The sequence below is a fragment of the Rhea americana genome, unplaced genomic scaffold (genome assembly GCF_003343005.1).
Source record: "Rhea americana isolate MKP2758 unplaced genomic scaffold, rheAme1 scaffold_106, whole genome shotgun sequence".
Taxonomy (NCBI): domain Eukaryota; kingdom Metazoa; phylum Chordata; class Aves; order Rheiformes; family Rheidae; genus Rhea; species Rhea americana.
This window is the reverse complement of record NW_028185106.1, coordinates 692,756-717,394: the sequence shown is the minus strand read 5'-3', so window position 1 is coordinate 717,394 and position 24,639 is coordinate 692,756. Positions and strand designations below refer to the sequence as shown.

The window sequence follows — 24,639 nt, the reverse complement described above, 5'->3', positions numbered from 1 at the left end:
TAAGGCTGTTTTGAGGCTATTCCAGATTAACATTCAATGCTTCAGAAAGTGCGCAAGGTTCTGTGGTATTATGGAAAAGTAAGAAAATGACTAATGCTGGATATTATATATAGTCCACTACCGAAGTATCTCAGCACAGCATAGCTATGTAGGTCTGTATTAACCACACTTTCTGAAATCCTCCAAACTTATCAGGCTCAGAGAAGGGGAAGGGGGCGGGGGGAGAAAGAAAAAAGCACCTTTTTCACTTGTTCCCATCTGTCTTCATTCTCATTCCAGTGTGATGGGGGTGGGAAAAAAATCCATGCTCTAACTTACAGCCAATTGCAATTCTGAAATTCTTTAAGCAACTGTGATATGTTTGCCTAGAAAATGTCTACTTTTCTTCTGAAGTTACCTATGTTCCCTGTACACCACCTGAAGTAGCCTTTCAAACAGTTTTTCAGTTGAACTCATCACTTTTCCTTCTGAGCATATAAATATCCTTTGCATCAGCTGCATTTAAGAATTTTACGTGTTGAAATAAAAGCTTCTTTGCGTCACTGGGCCTACACTAACATGGACTCTACAGGTTCCCCTAAAATCAGTTCTGACAACTGCCTTCTGCTCTGTCTTACATGATTTTCTTCTGCATGAACGTCCCTGAGCCTTCTGCAAGGTTTCAGGAATTCAGTGCATCTTGCACAGGTCTTCCTCATTCCAAATAGCTTAATCAGTAGACAGTCAGGATAGATATTTATGTAGCTGTCTTTTCCCACTGCACGTAAGACTTTTCCAGCATGCTAAAAGTACTACTTATATAGTCAGAGTAATTAAATCAGGCCAACTTTCCAGTGAAATAGTTTTTCCATCAGAAAATTTCACTAGAATATCCAGCAACACCCAAACTTTTCATGGAAACATAATACTACCAAAATTTTAAACTGGAAAAAGTCTTAGGATAGAACAAGAGAGCGAGACAAGTCAGCCTTTATCATCAGGGCTGTTTCCTGAGATTTGAGGCACCCCACCTCTCTGAGTTGCTCCTTTCATATATTCATTGATGGGGTCTCAAGCTAGGTAAGAACTTACCACAGGTAAGAACTCTGCTTGTTGTTCTGCACACTCAATCTCTCTCAGCCAAGAGAGAGTGGAACAGCTTTAACAGGAGAAATGGAGAGGACCAATCACTACTGACAACTACAGAACTTGGACAGGATACCGGAGAGCCAGGTCGAATTCCTATACTCAAGTTCTTCATTCAGATCAGAGTCTCAAGACTGGGTTACCTAAGTTCACTGATCCCAAGCTATTTAAAGGAACTTTCTTATGCTTTTTGCCTTAAACTTTTTTTCCCCTCTTAATCTCATACATCAGTATGATGGGGTATGCTTTTGAAATATCAGAAGACAAGATGGGGAAAAAAATGCCTCTGCTAGAATAGGACAGAAACAGCAAAATAGGAGCTCCATCCAGGAAAAGGCACAGTTCTACATTTGTATCAGAGGCTGCATAGACATGTGATGTTCCCTTAGTAAAAAAAAAANAAAAAAAAAAAAAAAAAAAAAAAAAAAAAAAAAAAAAAACCCACACACACAGACAGAAGCAACAAAATAAAAAATATGGTGATTTGCTTTTCTAGATTAAAATATGAATTTTTTTGTTATCTTTCTTTGGGATGAAAAGAAAAAAAAAGATCTCATTCTTTCATTGAATCTGCATTTTTTTAAGGTGCGTTCTTGAGACAGGAAAAAACAACGCAACTCCCTCACAGCATTAAGGACAGAATTTCAAGTGCATGACTATTATGGAGCTCTGGATTAGCCTATAGATTGAAAAGAATCCTTTAAATTAGCTTGCTGAGCAAGTGGAAACACGCAAAGCATACTACATCTCTTTAAAAAAAACTAAAACCATATATCCACTATTTCACCCTCTCACCAGAAAGAATGATTTCTCCCACTCACTCCCTCAGGAATGTGCTTACAAGATTCCACTTCTCCTGACTCAATAACTCCTACTTCAAAATTCTTCCCAATTATGGAGTTGTTTTCAGCTACTTGTTTAAATAACGTTTGATGGCCTTTTGTTACCTGCAGATAGTTTATTTTCTAGAGGCTATGAGAACAACAACAACCACCCCTCTCCCACAAAAGAAACATTATGGCTGTACACTGCAGGTTTCCRACTTTAAGTCAAGAGACAGCTAAAGAAGCAAACATGGAATCAGGAAATGTGCAGTCTCTACTGATTTACTTCCTTCATGACCTAGGACAAAGCACTTAGCACTATCTCCCTTTCACTTCAAAAATAGCGGTATCCTCTTGAGATGTTACTGTTCTGCAAACCACTCCCCTCTTAGAGGCTTTTTCCAGAGAAAAATTTGCCTAGGTCCTAGAAGAAACCTGTCTTCACCAATGGTTTGAGCTAATACCCTAAACTGTTCTGATACGGCAAAGCCATAAACTTGTGTTCTCTTTTGCTACCTCTGGCACTCAGACAGTAATGTCTGACTTACGGGAGAGGACATAAGGCAAAAGTATCTTAAACCACATAACTAGACTATCCTGAATTCCTCCATTACAGCTCTTCATTTTGCCAAGCTAGAATGAGTAACAATTCATTTCTCCTGGAGTACTGTGAAGTTAACTTTCTTAATGTTTCTGAAGCTGTGTGAAACCCTTTGACAGAAGTAACTATGGAGGGGCCAAATTCCATGATATCTGCTTTAAGATTGAAGCTGCTACAGTTTCCACCATTTAGTGACTTTCTCAGATGCCTATGATGACAATTACAGACATTGCTTTTTGTGTCCATTATGCTTCTGTAAATGGCCTTTAAAAATTCCTACCATGAGTCCAGGACTGTAGGTTACAGTGAAGACTAACAGAAAGGGGTCGGGGGGGGGGAGTCAGGCCCATCCTTCTTCACAGTTTACTGGCATCAGGGTGCATGGTGCTGCGGTTGCTCTTGCTGCGGGCTGGGGAGGAAGGTCGCTCCCCCTCCTCCCAGCGCACCAGCCAGCAGATGAAGGGCTGCTTTTGGCTCGGCTGCAGGCTCTTCTCTTGCCTCACTGGCTCTAAGAGCATTATCACCCACCTACACAAATTAAGACACGGTTTCTTTCCCTCCTTGCTTCCTGCTTCCTTAAGTGATGAGTTGATGAGGTGCGAATTTAGAAGTAGGTGGTATCAGCAAACATACACAGCCCGTGAACATTTTCTTCTAAAGCATAATGGTTGTGTGTCATACACAGTGAATAGGTTAAAATCATCTATTTCAGGGAAAGAAAGCAGCTTGTTCTTCCTGTGTCACATTTTCTGGCACGCCAGTCTTGAGTTGTACCACACAAGCCTAGAACCCGGAGCGGAGCTGCCGCAGACCCCGGGGCCAACGGCACGACAGAGAGCGGCAGGAGACGCGCAGTTAAGCCGCACTTTGGGGGGCAGTGGCAGGGTAGGTATTACCTGTCCTCAGGTGCCACCACTCACTGAAATGACCTGTCTGAGCTTATTTAAGATTGACTGAGGGGGCTAAACACCTTACAAATAGAAGGCAATGAATTCTGTAATCTGCACTGGGATTGACTTTTTTTTTTTTAACTGAATAGAGTCTCATAGGGAAAAAAAATAGAAGTTTTCATAGTAAATTTTTTTGAAGGATGCTTTTCCATTTATGGGAAATTTTAAAGTTTTAATAATTTTAAATAATTAGGGAGGTACCCTCCCAAAAATCTATCAGATAGTCACATACCAGTAATTAGTTTTAAGAATATCCAGGCTCACATTTGGAAATGTTATCAAAAAAAGAAGTCGGTTTTTATTGTTAATCACACCAAGAATATTGGTATATTTTTGGCATGGTGTTTTAAAGCCAGTATATCTTTCCACTAATTTAAGACTGGTTGTTTTGCAGTCTTACAGATATCTACGGATATCTTGTGCCTCARTGTTGCATTAGTTTCTAGAAACAACTGAGAAGCTCAAGATGAACACAGTAGGCAAACAAGGAAATGCAAGCATGCCATCTGTCTTTGAGTTCACACGTACAACTTTGAATCTGGAAGTACTGAAATCAAGAACTGAATGTTTCTTCTTATTTAACTAAACAACTAATTTAAGAAAATCCACATTGGTGTTTCTAAGTGGTATATCAATTTATGGCTTTAATGGAATAACATTTGATTTTTAACCATTTATTTCTATTTTAATAATTGGTATCTTTTTCATTAACCATAGAAAAATCATGTGTCTCTATATTACACAGTCTTGTAAGTAATAACTTCATTAGCTCTTTAAGTTTAGATTCATCTMACTAACCAAAGAAAAATTAATGTGACAAAACAGTAACAGATAAATGATGCTTTTGAAGCATACAACAATCACTGGGCAGACAGCAGGCATTAATTCAGCTAAGCAAATCAGCTAATCTGGACTTCAGTTCTAGGGATAGATGAAGTTTTTTTCTCTGGCTAAGGTTATTTGCCTTTTTTCTGWTTGTTTCTTGTGTTAGGTATCATACAAGAGATGGACCCAGACACTGGACATTATTGATATACTGCACTATCTCTAGCCCTTTACCAGGTTTCTAAGGCTCTCCTGAGCATCTGAGGACTCATGATGAAGGCAGAAAAATTTAAGTATCTCCTACATTTAGGCTTTTCATTGCCATCATCAYGCGGTCTTAGAATGAGAACCCTAAAACATGAAGTGCGCTTTCCCATGTGAGTTACATGTATTGCTCTAATGTGACCCATACAGGCACCAGGGAGGAGGGAGATGAAGTGCAGTTAATAGGTGTCTTTGGCAGAGTGATTCTTAGAATCAAATCCAGAAAAACAAAACAAACAACCCCCGCAGCCTCCCAAACCCAAAGAGAATTATGTCTTAGAAGGGCAAGAACCACTAAATAAAACTATGTTTATACTTATTTATATTTACAAGTTTTMTAGAGTCCACAAAAGTGGACTAGCTCACTTATGTGATCTCTTTCCTTTGCTAAGGTTTCCTACTAGAAATAATTGAAATTTATAGTATGAAGTCAGCAGCATTTGGGCCATTTGTATAATATATTTTAGTGTCTGAAGGATGCAAAGTTAAAATTGTGTTCCATATCTAGTTCATTTAGACTCAGAAGTTGAATACTTTCCAATACAAAGTCACTAACTAGTTTGCTCTAGAGCACTCTAAACCCGGAGTACTTCCACCCAAGTCAGTGYAATTGAAATGAAGTTATTAATTGTTGTAGAGGACAGCAGATTTTGATCCACTAGAGACTTTGGGGGTAAGATAAGTTGATTATGAATGTTAAAATCCAAACTGCCAAAAATTCTTTTCCCCAAAAGAAAACTGTTTATGCAGGAGTGTATTTTTAGCTTGGATCAGCATAATAGACACAGTTTTCTGTACAACATTAGCAGCTGATAAGCCTAGAGCAGACGGCTGAAGGGAAATATTTTAATTCTATTCCCGCCTGGCCAGCGTTGTATTAGCACCAACTGTTTCAGACATTTCTGCAGCATGGCAATATTTGCAAGTGCTTCCTTCAAAAACGTGCATAATTTAATTCCAAATAAGCAGGACTGTTTTGACACAACGTATCAACTGCTACCAAACAGAGCAGATTCAGGCCACACTTGTTCCATTTGCAAAATTCAAAATTTCCCACAGGCAAGCCAAGGAAATTAGCCTAGACAAGGACTTTCTTTTGTACGCTTTTTTTTGGCCAAGTAGTATGGCCATGTACATTTGTTGCCAATAGATTGAAAGTTCAAGTGAGACAGCAAATGTATTTTTTATGAAAGAACAGTGTTAAAGAAAATGAAAACTTTTATGTCTTCTAATAAACACCAAAACTTTACTTGGCATTCAGTCTGCCACTATTTTCCCTTCTAAACGGGACATAAGACAGTTCTTTTAAAAACTGCTTCCAATTATGTATACAATCATTTGACATAAATCATTTTAACACAACTAGAACTGTTTTGCCATAATTTTTGTTTAGATACGATTCCAATACAGTAGTTACACTTTACAAAAACTAGGCCAGGCAATACATCACGCAGGCCAACAGACGTATTCTACAGGCTACTCTCATCACCAYAGGCAAATCATGTTTTTTAAAAAAATATCATTATTATTATTTTTAAAGAGTAATGTATTTTTGAGYGTAGAAGTTATCTTTCTGTAAAGCCTTTTTAAAAGGGTTGGGTACCTTCAAAGCACTTGTAGATTTTAAATAGAAAAGGTTTAAAAATAGCCCACCCCAAACAAACCAAAAAGAAAACCCCTTCAATTCAATTACAAGTAACACTCACTGAATTTTACTAAATTACAGTCCTGGGCTCGGAATCTGGCTAATTCCCAAAGATATGTTGCTGATGTTGAAGAAAAATGACAAAGAAAAGCACCACTATATGCAAAATAGGAACTCCAGCCTGAGTGATAGACATTGCTGCTTCCAGTAATGCTAGTTTAAGAGAAGAGAGTGACAATTTCCATTTTTGTATGATATTAACTTGGTGGTTTCAATCTAGTAATGGATTGCTTTTTCCTTCCCCCTTCATCATAATAAATTTTCCTTGAAGGAAAAAAAAAAAAAAAAAAAAAAGAGGAGTAATTCTTACACACAATTAAGAACATTCACAGTTTATTCCTGAAGCCAAAATCTACTTCTATCTGGTGACAGGTGACAATGCCATTTTGTCAGACATGGTCCAAATGAAATTAAAGGTCACATTGCTAATGAAAGTAGATATTAATCATAGCAGAAGAAACGCCAGGAGCATACCTGATTGGCCATCCCTGATCTTTAAAACCTAATGAGGTCCCAACTGTAATTATGGGGAACTTTGCTGTTAAACTCCATATATGACTGCTGAAGCTTTCAKGTCTTTTAAAGAAGGTCTTTTAAGAGAATGCCTTCCAATGTCAATGAGCAGAAATTCCTGTTTCTGTTAAATCATGAATCTGTTCTTTCCCCAGCAAAACAACTAAAGTAATAAGGATATTAAAGAGTACAAGTACACTTGTATTGCTGAATACTGTAAGGAGCTGTACTTGCATATTAGGTTTGTGTGCTGATGTATGATTTATGATCACCTCCATCTGCAATACAGACTTTTTTTTTTGTGAAGAAATATACTCAAACAACTTTATCTGGAAGGTSTATGAGTCACAGGTGGGGCTCAGCCCCACCTATAGAGAAATTATGACTCACAAGAGACAAAGCCTTCCGTGTTCACTTTTGGAAGTAGGCAGCTGAAATTCCAACAAGACTAACCTAGTCTCCTGGCTTGTACCAGCCTTAGCACAAAAGGAATGGGTACAGAGAAGGTTCTGTCCACTAATTTTGGTATTTTTTGCCTCATTTCTTCAGAAAAATATAGAGAAAGGATAACTTAAGATCAGACAATCAATCTACTTCTATCTTCGTTTCATAACTACAGACGACATCCAGTAAGACACTAGCATACTACAATACAACGTCAAGGTTTATTTGATGCTGTAATGCCCAAATCTGAGATTATTATTTGATTAATTATGAATTAGGAAGGAGAGGGAGAAGTTGAAAAAAAACTCAAAAACAAACCAAACAAGACATTGAAAGTGAAAGGTTAAAAAGGGAACATAAAAATCCCAAATAATATATTCAGTAAACTGTTTCAAGTTCCAATATGAAGAATTTGGAATAAAAATATTTAAGCTACACATGCTTCCATTTTCAAAATACAACCTTGGGGAATAAGAAGTAGTTGAGTTCATTACATTCAGGTTGACTATTTTCTTACAAGCAAAATGGTTACATTTTCTTACATTTAAGACAAAACTTATGCATAGCAAATTTCATTACATTTGCAGACTTTGAATATGTGCTAGTAGAGCTGGTGCATACACTTTGGAGAGCAGAGTTAGAATTCAAAATGAACTCAACAAATTAGCAGAATAGTCTAAACTAAACAGAAGGCATTTCACTGACAACAACTACAGAATACTACCTTTGGGTACGAATAACCAACTGCCCAAATAGATGATTTTTTTTTCCTGTAGTAAGATGATGAGGGGCTTCCTGTATAACCCAAACTGAAYATGACTCAGTAATGTCCTGCTATNGAGAGAAAAACAGCATGATCTTAGTGGAACATATAGAAGTGATTGTTTAAGTAAATATAAATGTAAGTAAATGCTTATGCCAATAAAGGAGTTGATGTACTGCTTCCAATCACTCAATAGTGAAAGCATTTTAGTAGCTTTGGGATTTAGATCAGTATATCTATTCAGTACTAGTGAAGCCTCAACTAGAACATGGTGTCCTGTTGTGGATGTCACTTTTAATGAAAAATAGGCACACACAGAAAGAGTCCAGAGKAAAACAGTAATAATCCTCAGAGATACGCAAACCGAGATCTAAGCAGACAGATGAAAAAAATGATTTTGCTCGATCTAGAGAAGGAAAATGCAGAGACGTGCTACTAGATTTCGGACACTATTGCCTTTCTGTATCAAAAGAAGCTCTTCACTGGGGAATTACCATGAGATTGCAGACTTAAACTGAAGCAAGCAAGAAAGAAGTTGTATAATTTTAAAATTAAAAAACTGAAAATGTAAATAAATCAGCCTAGAAAAAACTATGGAATTTTTGTTGAAGATTTTGGAAACAAGTTTCTTAAGAAAATATAACAAAAAATATTCATGAAATATGTTTAAGGGAGAACAGACTAGATACTTTGAGATTTCTTAAATCTCTTGTCTAGAGGTATCTGTATGGAGCTGAAACAGTAAGTGCAAGTTTGTTCCCTCCATTCCAAGCTGGCCAGAAGCAAGSCAGCCTCAGTGCAGAAGCCACACAGAAATGTCAACAGAGCTGTTGATTCGTTGTGCTTAAGCTAGGAAGTCCAGCTGAGCTTCTCTTAAGCATAGCTCACTTTGCTGTGCAACAAAAGCTGCTCAGAAACAAAGAGCAGAGAAAAACACTCTGAGCAGCACAATGTTTAATTTGGTCGTTTTCCATAAAGGAACGTTTCACCCCACTACTGGAATGCTGGCAACATACACCTGAGCCAAGCCCAGCCAGCCCAGCCACTGTGAAGGAGGACTGAATCTAGGATATTGTAAACTGAACATCTGCTTTACTGAAAACACCTTCTTCTCCTCTCAAATTGAAAACCAAAGTATATATATAYAAAAAAAAAATTCCCTACATAGCTAAGATAAGCTGGCTGTAATAGAGAACTAATTTTTAGGACTTGCAGTAAATCAGTCAAACATGGTTTTGTTTTGGGGAGCGGAAAAAAAAAACTGAACTTTAAGGTGAATAATCTTGCCCATATATCATATCATGTCATACCTAATTAGAACCCCTGAACTGCTTCCATGTGCCTAGGTTTGTTTTCTTTTTTAAAAAAATTTCTTGGGGTTAGCACAAGTTCTGTAAAGATCATTCTCTTCCCTGTTAGGATCACCTTTTTCTTCCAGTTTTAAAATGCTACACAGATAGAAAGGTATAGGCTAACTATTGAATATTTATTACAAAATCTCCTATGCTAGAAGGCTTTCYAAGTGTTTTAAAAGGTATTTCCAGGTCTGTACAAGGAGTATTATCTATGCTACTTTTTAAAGAATGTTTACTACCATAATTGACTACAATTAATCCAGCCTTAAAATAGGGCAAATATAAATGTGTTTACCTTACAGATATAAAAGCTGCACGCAGGCACGCCAACAACTGATTAAAAAGATCATAARTTCTGAGTATGTCTAAGAGAAGCATAGAAGTGATTATTCTCTAATTATTCAGATTTTTTTTTTGGCTGAAAGGACTAAGGGACAGGATGATGCCACTTTTCTTTAAGGAGAGGAGTTGGCTTGGTTTGACTTTGCTTGGTGAAAGGGACAGTTGGTAAGTGCAGAAATGAAGAAAATGGATTAAGTGCAGGCAGCTGAATCACCCAGCCTTAGAAACACACAGAGGTCTTCAAAGGACAACCTTAGGGGCCAGTAACCAGGAAAGCATCAGAGATGTTTGGGAGGCTGCAATGGTTTAAAACTGATCCTGGGACAGCCTGAAAGGTTAAGTTGTTTTATTTGTTTTGATTTTTATTAGAATAGTGTGGAAAAGGCCAAAGAGGCATCTGGGAAGATGGGAGGGAAAATGTTGTGTAGAGAACCAGTATCAGCATGGACATTCTGTGCTTGTCCCCCTAGAAGGAAGAGAGATTGCAGAAGGAACTGGCAACTGGGTCAAGTAAATAAATGTTGTATTTCYCAGATCTCCTCTTCCCCAAACCTGTAACAGCAATGGCATAAGAGGTGCAGACAGGCACACTGAAAGCTTGGACAAGTTACRTTGTCCTGTAATCCAGGAGAAGGTCTGAACCAGACCAGGTGTGGTAATCTGTATAGTATGCTCTAGCCACTATTTCACTTTTCCCCTAGCCCCAGAAAATAGACCTGTCATTGTCCTTCTTGAAAGGATTTTCTCTCCATAGTACAAYTCTCCAACTCTCTGTTTGTTTTTTGTTTCTCTAACTGTCAGAAAGAATGCATGGTAACGCTCAAGGAACTGCATTCTACACATCTTACAAAAAGGGGGAGTAATCACATAACTTAACTTATGTGTTTTGAATTACCTCTTTAGAGATGTCCATTTAACTCCACTGACTATATAGGACTATACAGGGTTCCAGCTTCAGTGCTCTCATTCGCATGTAATTTAGCTGCCTAAAGTAGGGTATATGAGAGTTCRACTCCTTAAGAGGTGAATTTGCACAAAAAAGGCTGCTTTTCATGGTGCCAGCCATATTACCGCTGTTTCTCTTACACAAASCTATTTTAAATACCTAAATTCATGTTTAACATGAAAGTCTGAATTTGAAAACATTCAATATTTTTTCCCATTTGTATATTCCATATAATAATTCAAAATGGTGATTCCTGTGCAGGAATTTGTTCTTAAATTTATGGCTACCATCAGCCTTACCACATTCAGTGTTAATTACTAAAAAATACCTCTTCACACACAAGTTTTCCCAATATTATGTCTATGCTAATCTTTTTATTTTCTTAGACATGCATACATGCCCAAGAGAAGCAAACTAAGAAACAACTTTTTCCCTTATTAATAGGGAAGGAAGAGGGTTTGATCATTATTTTTCTTCTCTTTTGTGAAGGGTGCTCCCTCCCTTCAATGAGGCATAAATAACAACACGGATCTGGGCAAGTGATCCCAAGGTCAGAAAATAGTTTCTTTGTCATTTTGACTGACTGTGTATGGTTCTTTTCCCYGCATCTTCTTTTGATCCTAAATGAATTTGTTATGATGATCATTAGTTTTCTAAGGATCAGAGTATCAGAATAAGAAAACTATAGCATAAAATGTTTTAGTGCAGGAATGCTGTACTCTTGATTTTTCTTAAGATGCTTCAAACTTTAACTAAGGTATCACATCTACCAAAACAAAATAACCTGTAAACTTCATTTTCCCTTAGCTATGTTGACTCATCATGGTTAATGATAATAATATACACATTTTTTGTTACTGAAGTGAACAGAAATGACTCAGTTACATACAGGAAACATATGTTGAGTAATAAAGTGTCATCTTCATTTGACAGTTTTTCATAATCAAAAGCACTGTAGGGACTTACATAGCAGAGCTACGTGCATACAGACAAAACCTTTAAATTGACTTAGTGGCAAAGATCATGGAAAGCTAATGAATGCAGTGAGAGATACGGTTAGCACGAATTCAGACTATTAGACTCTGGTGTACTTCAAGGTTACACTTAACCGAAGCAGGAATAGGATCAAAAAGATGCTGAAGAAAACCACTTGCCTTCTAGTGACAACATGGATAAGAAGAGTCTTGGGATTAGTATACAAAACATAACACACTATTTGAGCTCATTTTCCCAGTGGAAAGGTTTCACAGTAGCCAAGGTTTCACATGGCAGAAACATAATGTACTATGTAGAGGCTCACAGTACAAAGTGGGCAAAAGCAGTTCTACTCAAGCTGTTTATGAAAATATTTGACTCCTCCATTTGGAAGCTAAAGAGCCTGCTGCTGCGGGGTTCCACCCCACAATCAGTTCAACCCTGGCAAGATTTGTTCTCCAAATCTACATTATAGCCCAGTAAAACGGTGGCAAAATCTCAAACTAATACAAAGTACAACAGAACACAATGAATCTAACAACAGAAATCCCATACATAAACCACACAATTGTCTCCAATGGCAAAAGATACAAAACATTGCAATCACAGAGTCTTAAAACTCTGAGATGCTACATGTGGTTTCACTGTGGGAAGCACATTACTGCTAAAGGTTATAAAATGAAAACTGTGGCAGACTAAAGACTCAACAAGACTATAATGGTGCCAAACAGTATTACCTAAGCTCTTAATCATTACATATGACTGCATCATTTACAGCACATACACCTAATGTTACCAGGATAGCCAAATATTCCTCAGTTTATCATAAAGGCTCATTATTTTTAATTTTAAAAGAAGCCTTTTATATTCTGCAACATAAAAAGGCTAAAAGGATATAGTTTCAAAATTAAGGAAGATAGTATTTCCTTGGCTCTTATGTACTATATACAGAGCTGAATTCTCAGTTTCCTATTAAAATGAATTCCATATTGTAAAAGCAGCAGCAATGAAGTTAGGATAGAAAACAAATCTCACAAGTTGTATAACACCTTCAATGAAGAACATACCTGACATGTAAATCTCTCTGTATTTAGCAATGTTATTTTCAGCATAGACCTGGTAAAGTACAGACAACTATTCAGGATTTCAGATACAATATAAAGCCATTTAGTTCAATATTGCATGTGTGCTACGTTATTTTATATATATATATATATATATATATATATATATATATATGTACACATACACACACAGCATATATAAGTGCTATGTATGCTATTCCACTGTGCTATGTTCTTAAAGAAACAAGACTTAAGAGCTATGATAATGACAGCTCAAGAGAATGATAGTGCAGGATGGTTAAGAGGGCCAGAAACCAAACAAAAATGTTTGCAATACTTCATTTTTTACATTCAGTACTTCTAGATAGGAAGAAGCAGTAAGTGGCTTTCTTATTTTTCCAAGAATTAYTGGTGTGGCAAATTAGAATTGAAAAATAATTTTTGGTTGGAAGGGACTTTGGGAGGTCATTTGGTCCAGCTCGCTTCACAAAGCAAGGCCAATTGCCAGGCTAAATCCGGTTGCTGAGAGCACTCTCCAGTTGCATTTAGAAACTGCATTTATCCAGCTGCAATCTTCCCAAGAATGGAGATTCCACAGCCTCTCTTGAGCAACTTGTCCCAGTGTTTGACTGCTCTCATTTTTTCCTTATAGCTAAYTGAACTTTTCCTTGATACAACCTGCCTCTGCTGCCTTTCATCCTCCCACCGCACGCCTCTGAAAGTGGCTGGTTCTGCCTTCTCTGTACCTCCCAGCACCTGAAGACAGGAATTAAGACTCCTGCCTCAGCCTGCTCTTCTGTGCAGCAACAGACCCAGCTCTCCCCACCCCGCCTTGTGTCTCCCGAGTTGAGACAACTGACCGAAAGCGTTCTCCACCAGAGAAAGGCCTAGAAGCAGACTACAAATTACAGTCAATTTGAAATGACATTAGTAGAGTAAGTACAAGAGTCAAAAAAACCTCTGCTTTAAGAGAAATCAGTAAACATACTAGAATAGCTTTCTGTGAAGTCTGAAGCCCTTTTAGAAAATTGGAATGTGGAACAGGTAAGGTAAAATAGCAGCAAATTATGCTGTGGTTGTTAAGGAATTCAAACGGATTTCAGCAGTTGATCCTTTAAAGAAAAAAGGTTACTTTCCAGTGGCTCTATGAAAACGCTTATGGAACAGCTTTCCTATGTTYACATTTTCTGATATTGATTACCTGGTCAAGTTAAGGAAATCGCTAAAAACAGCCTGTATTTCAGTTTCTTCAGTATTCTGGTATGCTCTCTTACTTCCAGGAGTAAACAAACAATAAAAGAGAGTTCATAATGTCAACGTCTCTGCTGCGCAACGGAAGCTGGCAGGAGGCCTAACTAGATGACCTCCAGAGGTTCCTTCAAACCCAAWTTTTTCTACAATTCTAAGATCTATAATACACAAAGACTAAAATTATGTATATTTGACATTAAGTATTGTTTTTACAAAGTTTATTATGCTCAGAGATACAATTGGTGAGGTAACAGTATACCTGCTACAGTATATCTACTCTAAAGAAAGASAGGAACATAATAGGAGGATATTTGTTTTTTTCCCTCTAATCATCTTCAATTTTTTTTCAATTTTGTAATTATCATCTTCAAAGCAGAGGGAAACTCACTTCTTATGAGGGCTGATTATCAGAGATTGCTTCTAAAATAGTACCTTAGTACCTTAGTATTGTATGTTTTAAATAAACCTGCATCACACTATTTATCTCATAATGGTACAATATTCTCTATCGGAGAAGAAATTGAAAAATGCATAAAATGCATAAATGGAGAGAAAGATGGACTGAATCTTAACATGGACAGAAGAAATTTAGAACATAAATATTCTTATACATTACAGATCTAATATATCAATTTAAGGAAAAATGCTAAATTAATATTTTACGTTAATTACTTATTACACATAGTTCTAATTGACTAGTTTTATATATTACTAAATAGCTAGTGTTGCCATATTTTTTAAATTAAAAGGATGGTTTTTAATATGAAGTGTTCTCTAGGAAGAACAGAAGGATAACTCACTAAGTCTGTCTTTCCCCCTCCCCCCCCCCCGACTTTATTCTCTGAGATGCTTGATGCTTATTCTGCTGCTACTTTGTGGATGCTAAGCAAAAATCTGCGAAGCTAATTAAATGCACCCTCATAATCWGCCCACCTGGCCCACAGAATGTTTCATATAAGCCAGTTAGGATGAGAAAGGAATTAAAAATCTAAAATGGGAAGGGTCTTGAGATTTTGGGTTTTTTTTAATAAAAGCTAAATAAAAACCAAAACAATGTATTTACAATCCGGTATCTCTCCACAATCGGATTAAATTATCATTATGAAATAAGGACAGGGTTGAAGTTTTATACTAAATAACAGATATCTTTAATTATTCGGAAAAAAAAACAACAACGACAAAAAAAATCTTTTCAACACTTGAATGTTTGACCATGGAAAAATTCTGATTTTTCCACTTTCCACTGTGAAACTGCCTGTTAGCCATCACTGCGCTATAATGCAACAATCACTTGGGAGCCTGGCAGCCTGGCAAGATGTATCACAAAGTCTGTCTTTTACTTAGTGTAGAAGTAGGCTGGGACAGAAGGAAGTTTAGGCCCGATTCTATAAATCTGCTGARGTCTGGGACTTTAAGCAAGGCTAAGATTTAAGGAACCTTTTTTTGTACTGTTTTGAATATCTTTTAAAGCTCACAAATACTGGAATAAACACTTCCATATTTATGTTCATAAATCTTAATAACTAGCACATTTCTGTTACTCATTATATGCACTGTAACRCAGACATTGGGCTGCCTTTCCACCAGCCCGTGGGATGGGAACGCAGGTCTGGAGCACCAGACTGGGGGCCCCGCTGAGCTCCGTGCACTTGCTCTCGCTCCTCTGTGCGCAGGGCCCCCCAGGTGACCAACCTTCCACCTGCCCTGGTCCAGCGGCCCTCCTCCTGGCACTCCATCCCCGTGCAAGACGCACAGACACAGCTCCTCAGGGGATCATAGGCAACCATTTAGAGATGCCACGGGCCGTGACAGAGCAACAAAGACGTCACGCCACAAACTTGTCTACTAATCAGGCGCTTAACTGGGTATAGGCTAACGTTTGGTTCCTGAATATTGATTTTTCCTGCCCTTAGGTTGAAAATAAAGGCTGTATGGCCACAGGATGCTGACAACATTAATAATGTCTACTTCTTTAATGCTTATTATCTAAAAGGACCTCTTCAAATACACATCTGGGAAGATGATATACTCAAAACAAATCTAGAATAATTAAATGCCTTTTTGCATTTTCTAACTCCACCAATGCCTATAAAAAGCCCAAACAAACCAAACAATCAAAAAAATCCCCCCATACCTGGAGCTTGATACTTTGGTGATAAAGCGTGAACCAATGAGGACGTGGCTGCCTGGCACAATTAATTAACATCCTGAACTAGAATTCCAAAACATGTTTCATTTATTTCTTATTATGAGCCAGTAGGTCCAATTTACCTGCTTCAATCACAGACCACAAAAAGTCAAAAGCTATTTTAATCAAACCTCAATGGTTAAAACATCTCTCATATTAGCATTAATGAGAAACGAATTAAAAATATTATCTTGATTCAATTCTGAACTGTTTATACTGCATTTCAGACTACTAATTTACAGTTACAAAGACAAGCTGAGGTTATCAGTTAAAAGCCAGTAGGTTTAAGAAAACTAATAAATTGTGTAGATTACTATAAAAAGCAGCATAATGACAGACAGAAAAACACACATGCTACAGATGATCACTTACTCCCAGGCACAACCTTTGATTAACTTGTAATGTTTACATCAATCTAATAAGTTAATGTTTGCTGAAATTACCTCATTCATTTTTAACCATACATTCTAAACCTAAGCAAACTTACCCCACCTCAAAGTAGAAAAATTGACTATGACTACATCGAGGCAAAAAATACAGAGGAAATACATGGATATCTCAAAAAATTACCATTAAGCATTTATAAGAAAGTGCTAGCTACTCACACCACAAGAATCTCTACAAGTGTGGAATAAAATGTGAGAAAAGCAGTGAGATATACCATGCACTCACTGGAGATGCAATTGCTCATGTATATCAAATTGGATAAGGTAGTAAATATTAATGTTTTAATTTGCTGTAACATCTGTTAATTTCCATAAAAATTATAAACTTCTCACATGAAAATGAATTCATATCAATTACTCCTGCACAGGTCTACCTGGTCTGGCATTATCACTGAGAAAATGGTCACAAAGGGGGGGAAAAAAACCCCAAAAAACAAAAAAACCAAAAAATCTACTCTCCAAAAAAACAACCGAGGAGCTGGGTCTTTCCTCTCTTTTGATCTTTTGCTTATAAATCTGACAAATCTTTACCAGTTGGAAAGTACTTTGCTGAAAACATGAGTTGACTTCATGAAATTCATGAATGGCAGCAACATGCATGACCAATTAAAAAAAAATATATATACATAAAAATAAATCAGTATTGAATGACCAAAACTTTTTTAAGAATCCTTTTCCAAAGACCATCATTTCTCTTTTCCAGAAAGTATGAGTTAAAGAAAAATCAGATTAAAAATCTATAGCTTAAAGTCCTCTTAGCACTGATAATATACAAGCAAGGATTTTCTAAATTTATTTCCAACTGCATTTAACTTACTGCATTCTGCAAAAATTATTGGACAATGAAAAAGATTAAGCTATTTCCACTATCTGGTTACATATTTTAGACAACCTTATGAAGTTGTCTTACAAGCAGCCAGCCTGAACTTTCAAACAATAATCTTAAAAATGCTTCACTTCAGCTTTCTCCTAAAAATTCTCAAGATGCAAGAAAAAAAAAATCACAAACTATACTGTGCTTTGTTACTCCCTCCATGTTATTTTTTCATTTTCTTTTTTGCTTGTATGTAGTTTCCTTTCCAACTGTTACCCTCCAAATACTCCTTTTAAAGTGCTTTAGTAATTATGGTGATATGAACAAACTATAGTTTAAGACTATAGAGCATTTGACTGACTGGATCTAACTTTCTGCAAAAAGAGCAGAGGATAGAATAGACACAGAACAAAACAARAAGAGGAAGTTTTTACATTTAATTATTTATTCCTTCTCTGCATATTTCCAAGAACCCTCACACTCTCCTTATATATGGAGAGTGTCATCCTAAGAGGAAGATGTATAACAAGAACATGGAAAAAGATCTCAACATCTTTGGCAGCAGTCCTACAAACTGTGCTGAAAGAAGTCAGCAGAAATAAATAATTACATACTGCAAGAGTTATGAAGGCTCGGGGGGAAAAAATCCTGAAAATTTTCAGAGAAAATGAGGATATGGAAAAAAAGAATTTTTAGGACAAAGCTGAAGTGAAGCTTTCATGCTTTCATGCAGACTACTCTCTCTCAGAACAAACACTGAAATAAACTCCTAGCATGCTGTTTAAAGTTTTTAAACACTCTCCTTCAGTCCTTTTGAACACCTTCTGTAGTTAATATGTACTTCAAATGAATCACAGAAGAATATGAGCTGGGAGAGAATTCACCCAGTTCAACCCTCTTCCCCAAGACATACTTAACCATATTGTGCCATTCCTGACATATTTGTCTTGTCTGTTCTTAATGACCGCTAATGAAGAAACTCAGCAATTTTCCAAAGCAAATTACTCCAGTCTTCCACAACCTTTATCCTTTGAAAGTTTTTCCTATCACCTAACCTGAAGTTTTCTTACTCAAGAAAGACCATTACTTCTTGTAACATGAACTCTGACACTGAAAACATATTATCCTCTTTCTCTTTGCTACACATTTTAACATACTGCAAGACTTACCATGTTCTTTCTCATTTTTCTCTTTTTAGACTAAAYAACTATTTCTTTTGATCTTTTCTCCACAGTCATCTTTGAGATTTCTGATCATCCTCATACAGACACTATCCAATAATGCACRTTGCTCTTGCAGAGCAATGCCCAAGTTTGGGCACAAGTGCTCAAGTTACARAGCAGAAAAGCTGCTTAACATATCTAGCAGGCTCCCCTGTTTATACAAACTAGTATGATGTTTGCCTTTTTCRCAACACCATGACATTGCTGACTTATATTCAGTGCATGATTCCCTGTAATCCCAGCTACTTTTCTAAAGGAACTGCCATATAAGCAGTTGATCACCATCCACTGTGTGTGAAATTATTATTCCTGCTACAATATAGTATCTTCCATTTATGACTGCTAAATTTAATTCTGCCTTTTTCTTCCCAGATTATTTCTCTAATTTGTCAAGATGATTCTGACTATGACTGCAGTCCTTTAATGCTGATAGTCCCTCCAAACTTGATGGTACATTTAATCAGCACAGTCTATTTCATCATCCAGGCCCTTAGCAAAAACACTGATCAGAATTGAACTCAGGACTGACAACTGCCAAAGTTTTTTTACTTCAAAGAATATACAGAAATAGGCCATCCCTTGATACTTTGGGATGATGTATCGTAGTCCTTCACATTTTGTTAATTACAAATTAATGCATATATGTAATGGAGTATCCCATGCATTTTCCAGGATTTTTTCCTGTAGAACAACAAATTTCTTCAGGATATGCACTGTAATATTAGATTTCTCTCTGCACAACTAGATTGCTCAGCTAAATGAATGTGTGCTTTTGGGCAGGGGGGATGCAAATACTTGCTAAAGAGTCCTTCTTGTGCTCTGGCATGTCACCAGTTGTTGGACTTGTTTTATACCAAGAAGGCTAAAGGGTTGAAGCTGAAGGGATCTCTGCTCAGTAAGCTGCTCCCCATCAGATTACATTGCGCCAGATCCTCCTTGCAGAACCTTGCAAGGTCCCTCATCCTTCGAGAGAGGTGTGCTGAGAATGGGCTTGCCAGAGAGAACAGCTTCCCCAGTGGGCTGCTGCCAGGCTGCTCTAGACAGCAGAGAAGGTGGAAACCACCAACACCTCCACCTTGGGACTGTGTCAGTGCACAGTAGTCCTGGATGCGGGCAGCATGCCTGGCTAGCACTCACTTTCTTTACAGGAGTTTACCCTCTGAGGGTATCTGACCTAGAGTCGTCCCCTTGACTGGCATCTCACCAAAATCCAACTAGTTTGAGGCCTGCTTGGGGCACAGAAGGGTCCAAGATCCCATCAGGTTTGTGGGACCCTCCTTTTTCAACTCGTAGCATAGACGGTATCTTCCCAGTCACACACCATTGTATCACACAGCTGAGGAGATCATTATGCACCCAGGAAGCAGGGTAACAGGGCTTACTAAAAAGTCTGAATCCCCAGAATACAGTATTTCTGTTTGCTTCCAAGTCAATGACGTTGATTTCAATTCAAAACATTTTAACCTCCTCTTTTATTTCCATTTGACAAAATAACTCAGTTTGATGAGATATTATGTATATGATTATCAAGTAAGTATCAGTACAGCAAATACAACCAAATTGTGTAATACCCTCACTACAATGGGGTTTGCTGCCCAAACAGATGTTTGTCTAAGCTTATAATCTTTTTATCTCAGCAGTCCAAGGAAAGATTCATCCTTTTGATTATAACTTCTCAAAGTTTCCTTAAAAGCACTAGGAAACCCTCCTCACTTCAACTATGCTTCAATAATCCTTCATTTACAAAGGAGATCAATGTTCATGATAATTAAACTTAATTATCTCTGTAAGCAACACACATCTGACCATGACAAATCCATCTTTTACCCTAAATCTCATCAATCCACCCATCAATCAACTCATACACAYGCACATTCAGAAAAACTTCACACAGAGATGACCTTAAATTTCCTTAGTAAGTCAGATAACTGCACTGTTCAATAAACCAAGCTCTTCTTAAACTCTACCACCAAACATAGTCTGTAAAACTGTTCGTGAAATGAAATGAAATGAAATCAGGACCATTAACACACATGCAACAGCTGGCTCTAGAAGAATTTGACCAATAGACTGCCGGACACAGACCGAGTATCCCTGTGCTGTTCTTAATCCCTTTTCCCACCATACAGTTCTACCCGCTGTCATAAACTGGCACTGAGCCATGAAGACCTGAAGACTAAGCTGCTATTACTATTTTTATGTTCTTCTGTATAAACTACAATAAAAGGTAGCTTTCACCTCAGTACTAGCTTAAAGCTAGGTATCCTGAGCTATTCTGATTAAATGATTTAGTTCATCAGGATTTGCCTGTTACTTTTAAGGAGAAAATTAAAGAGAATATTGTACTACACAATGCAATTGATTTGGAGGACCAAAGTGGAACACAGCTTGAGTTCACTCACATCTTTCGAGAGAGCGCGAAAAAAGTAAACAACCATGCCTTCCATCTTTCTACAGTTCACTAACCAGTCAATAATATCTCAAGTATATGCAGACCACTGCTCAAACCAGCACAAAGCAACAATAGTGACTGGTGTTCAGAAAACACTGATAATCAAGTTTTCAAACCAGCTGCAGGAACTCAGCAGGAATTCCAGTAGTCCCAGGAGCAGCACAAGCCAGAGCAAACTCTCTCACCCAGGTCATTTCTCCAGTCTCAGTCTTGCAGTTGCAGTGCAAGCGCTGAGCTGCTTCCCCAGTGCTGCTTCCCTTACCTCCCTGCCTTGGCCCCAGTGCAGCCTGCCGGAAGAGCAGATCACAAGTAGCACTAAGCCCTCTGGCTCACACTTTTCTTCTGCTCCCAAGATTGAACTCAGCTGCAACCCTTCCCCACACCTATAAATGAAGCCCAAGATAAAAAACAAAAACAGAAAACCAAAAAAACATGGAGCATAGCCTTATTATTAGCTTAAAAGCAATAGCTTTTTGAGAGAGTAAATGGGAAAACAGGTAATGCRGGTGGAAATTAATGCAAAACAATATAAGAATGTAGGCCAAAACTGCAAGATCAGGACATGAGAAAGCAAACAAGGAGGGAGCAGAAATGGTCAGAAAGAAAGACTTACCAGCTCTTATGCCACGGCATAACATGAAGGGGAAAAAAGAACTAATCCTGACACTTTTCCTTAATATTGTCTCCTTCCCTCACTTGCTCTCTCACATAGGAGAGCTACCAAAAGAAGGATTTTTTTACTAGCATAAATCCTGAAGGGACTGCCTGGAAGCCTGCAAACATTCAAAGTCTCTTTGCCTGAAGTCTAACTTTCATTTGGCAACATGAGTCAGTATTCCCTAATGACTCCAATTTACACAAGTTCCTCTGTTTTTTTTATTGATCAATCAGGTAATGTTTAAAATACACTAAGCATGGTATGCATATTGGGAAGCATGTGGCATCGCAGGTGGGCCTTCAATGGAAAAAGCAGAACTTTTAGCCCTGAACTAACACATTTTGGAATTCACAGCACTGCTGCTGGATTATAAGTTTTTGAATCCTGGCATTTTTAATTATGATACCTCTAGTAAGAAAGCATTAAAAGTAGTTATCACCAGTTTTTATCTACAGCCAGAAGAGATATCAGTATCCTTCTGGATCTGCCTTGTTAATATTCTACCCAGACCTATTAAACCCTCATCATTTCTCAGTCATGCAAAGCTGTTTTTTCCCTCTGCTGTTCCTTTTTTTCCCAAAGCAGAACAACAAGAAAAAAATGTTCTAATGGTTTTAGACCAGCAGATATTAAGAAAATAAAAATGAAGTATACGCAAATTTCTTTTCTCCAATAAAAGGTTCCAGAAACAAAGCATGCAGATTTTCATAATTATTCCTCCCAATGAGCAGATTAAAAAAGCAAGGTTCCTAAGAATATGTCCATCTCTTCTTATGTATGTATATATATACATATTTATATACATAAAATGCTCTATATTTAATGAAGGATCAAAATAGTTAAACTGAGTTACTTTTATTCCTTGCTTCATTTTTATTCTTTTTAGTGTTTAGATGACTCCTCCAATCTCCAGGAGGCCAGTACAGTATCCTGGTTCCTCTGGAAGCCAATTGCACGGTTCCTGCAACCGCTGAGTGAGTCACTGCTGCACAGCATGATGTTCCCTTTGTAAAGCACGGGTTCCCAAACCACCATCCACAGAAAGCTGGCTGGCTACATGCTGCTGGCATTGCTCCTTACTTCCAACTGTAATATGACTTTAAAGACAACTATAATGCATTAAATACTATCCTGATATTAATTTCCCTTTCAAGCTACTACTTCAGTTGCCACAGGGCAACTATGTTCTTGCGAATGAGTGTCTCAGAACAAACTCTCTTCTAAGATACAGTCCACCTATGGAAAAAAAAAAGTGAGGACTATTGTTCTGGATAACGTGTCGGCTCTCTGCAAATTTCCCAGTTCAGAACGTCTGAGGACTAGACTGAGCCCAGGAGTCATGTTCAGCTCTACCATATGGAGATGCAAGACATCAGGCCAGTTGTTTGTTTCATTTAAACATGTGCTTTTTTTTTTTTACTAGCAGTATTAACATTGTCTTGTTCCTGTTTATATTTAAAGAAAGGATAAAATAAACTAGATACCTTTTCCCCCCTCATTTTGTTTTTGTTCTTTTAAGACTTTCCTGTTCTCGTCAAAGTGAGTTAAGATAAACAGAAAAAAGGCGTTTTTGTTCCAGATTAATGTGTCCACACTTGCAGTTACTTGGGAACTGTTCCTACAGTTCAAATGCATGCACCCCCACTCTTAATCCTTACTAACTTTCACATGTAAGAAGGCCCTTAGTTTGGGTAATTGCTTATTCACTTAAAAGATAGCAAAAAACCACAACTTACCAGAAACAGCATACAACACAATAGCAATCCCCTGTTTTTAGCATTTTGATGAAGCATGTATTTTACTGGTGTGAAAGAAAAGTTTCTAATTGTTTGCAAAGTAGCAATTATATTATGACAAGAGAGATACTGTAGCTCAGAGGAACCTAAAAAAGACTTTAGATTTCCTGAACTCATCCACATATGACTTGCAATGGAATCATCTCACAAATTTGATATAATCCTCAGAAAGAATGAATATTAAGTCAAGCTTCAGTGCAACCACTGTTGCAATGTGCAGGCTACAATTTATAGGAGAAATCATGGCATTTTCCTTTCACTTCACTAACAAGGGCTTTTCCTGTAAGTTACTTCTGAAATTGCACAGAAAATCTCAGATGATCACTTCCCAGTAACAGCAACATTACTTGACAACTAGCACGTATGTTAGTACTGCAATAAATGCAAATGTAAGTCTATTCCTATAATACTCTGACAGGGTAGTTCATAGTCCTGAATTCTTATTGGCTCACAGACAGCGAGTTTCTATTTCATTATTTAGAACACATTAGAAAGTCCATTTTGTTTAAGGTTTTTAAGTGAATCAGAAAGGTACCTTTCTGGCTACAGGAGAAGACAGAGGTGTATCTAATCAGGTTCATCTCAAGAGACCTGTGCCCTTTTCAACAGGGACAGTGTTTAAGCGGGTGAGATCAATGATGAAGTAGTAAACTTACTTTCCAGTGATAAATTGGCTTCGGGATGGTGTGCACATAGGCTGAACATAATAGTTCTCCAGTTTAACCCCTTCAGCAGCTAGCTTGTCCAGAGTGGGCGTCCTGATCTCCGATCCGTGGTACCCTACGTCTCTGAATCCCTGATCGTCGGCCAGGATGAAGACGATGTGAGGCTGCGAGCCGGGCGCGCTGGCCCCTGGCTCCTCTCTGAGCCCGGTCCTTGTCGCCTCCGTCTCTCCGGGGCCGAAGCGGAGGCTGTCCCAGGACAGGTAGCCGTAGGTGAGCAGGCTGAGCACGGAGAGGCCGGCCAGCACCCCCACGGCCAGCATTTTCCCCTTGCAGAGCCGGTGAGGCCGGGTACACCCACTGCGGGCCATTCACCTTGGCTGAAGCAAGAGCGAGACAGAAGACAAAAATAACGATAAAGGCGAAGTCCCTGGGGCGGGGGAGGCCTGGCAG

At 37.9% G+C, this 24,639-nt stretch overlaps 1 protein-coding gene across 2 annotated transcripts in view; it reads right to left on the bottom strand.

The window, feature by feature from the left end:
• Positions 1-24,639, bottom strand: part of ARSJ (arylsulfatase family member J) — a 43,567-nt gene that overhangs the window by 17,816 nt on the left and 1,112 nt on the right. For both annotated transcript variants that reach the window (XM_085309086.1, XM_085309077.1), the window contains exon 2: positions 24,181-24,566. In XM_085309086.1, coding sequence (XP_085165212.1) covers positions 24,181-24,557 — 377 coding nt within the window. In that variant the 5' untranslated portion in view covers positions 24,558-24,566. The remainder of the gene's footprint in view (positions 1-24,180; positions 24,567-24,639) is intronic.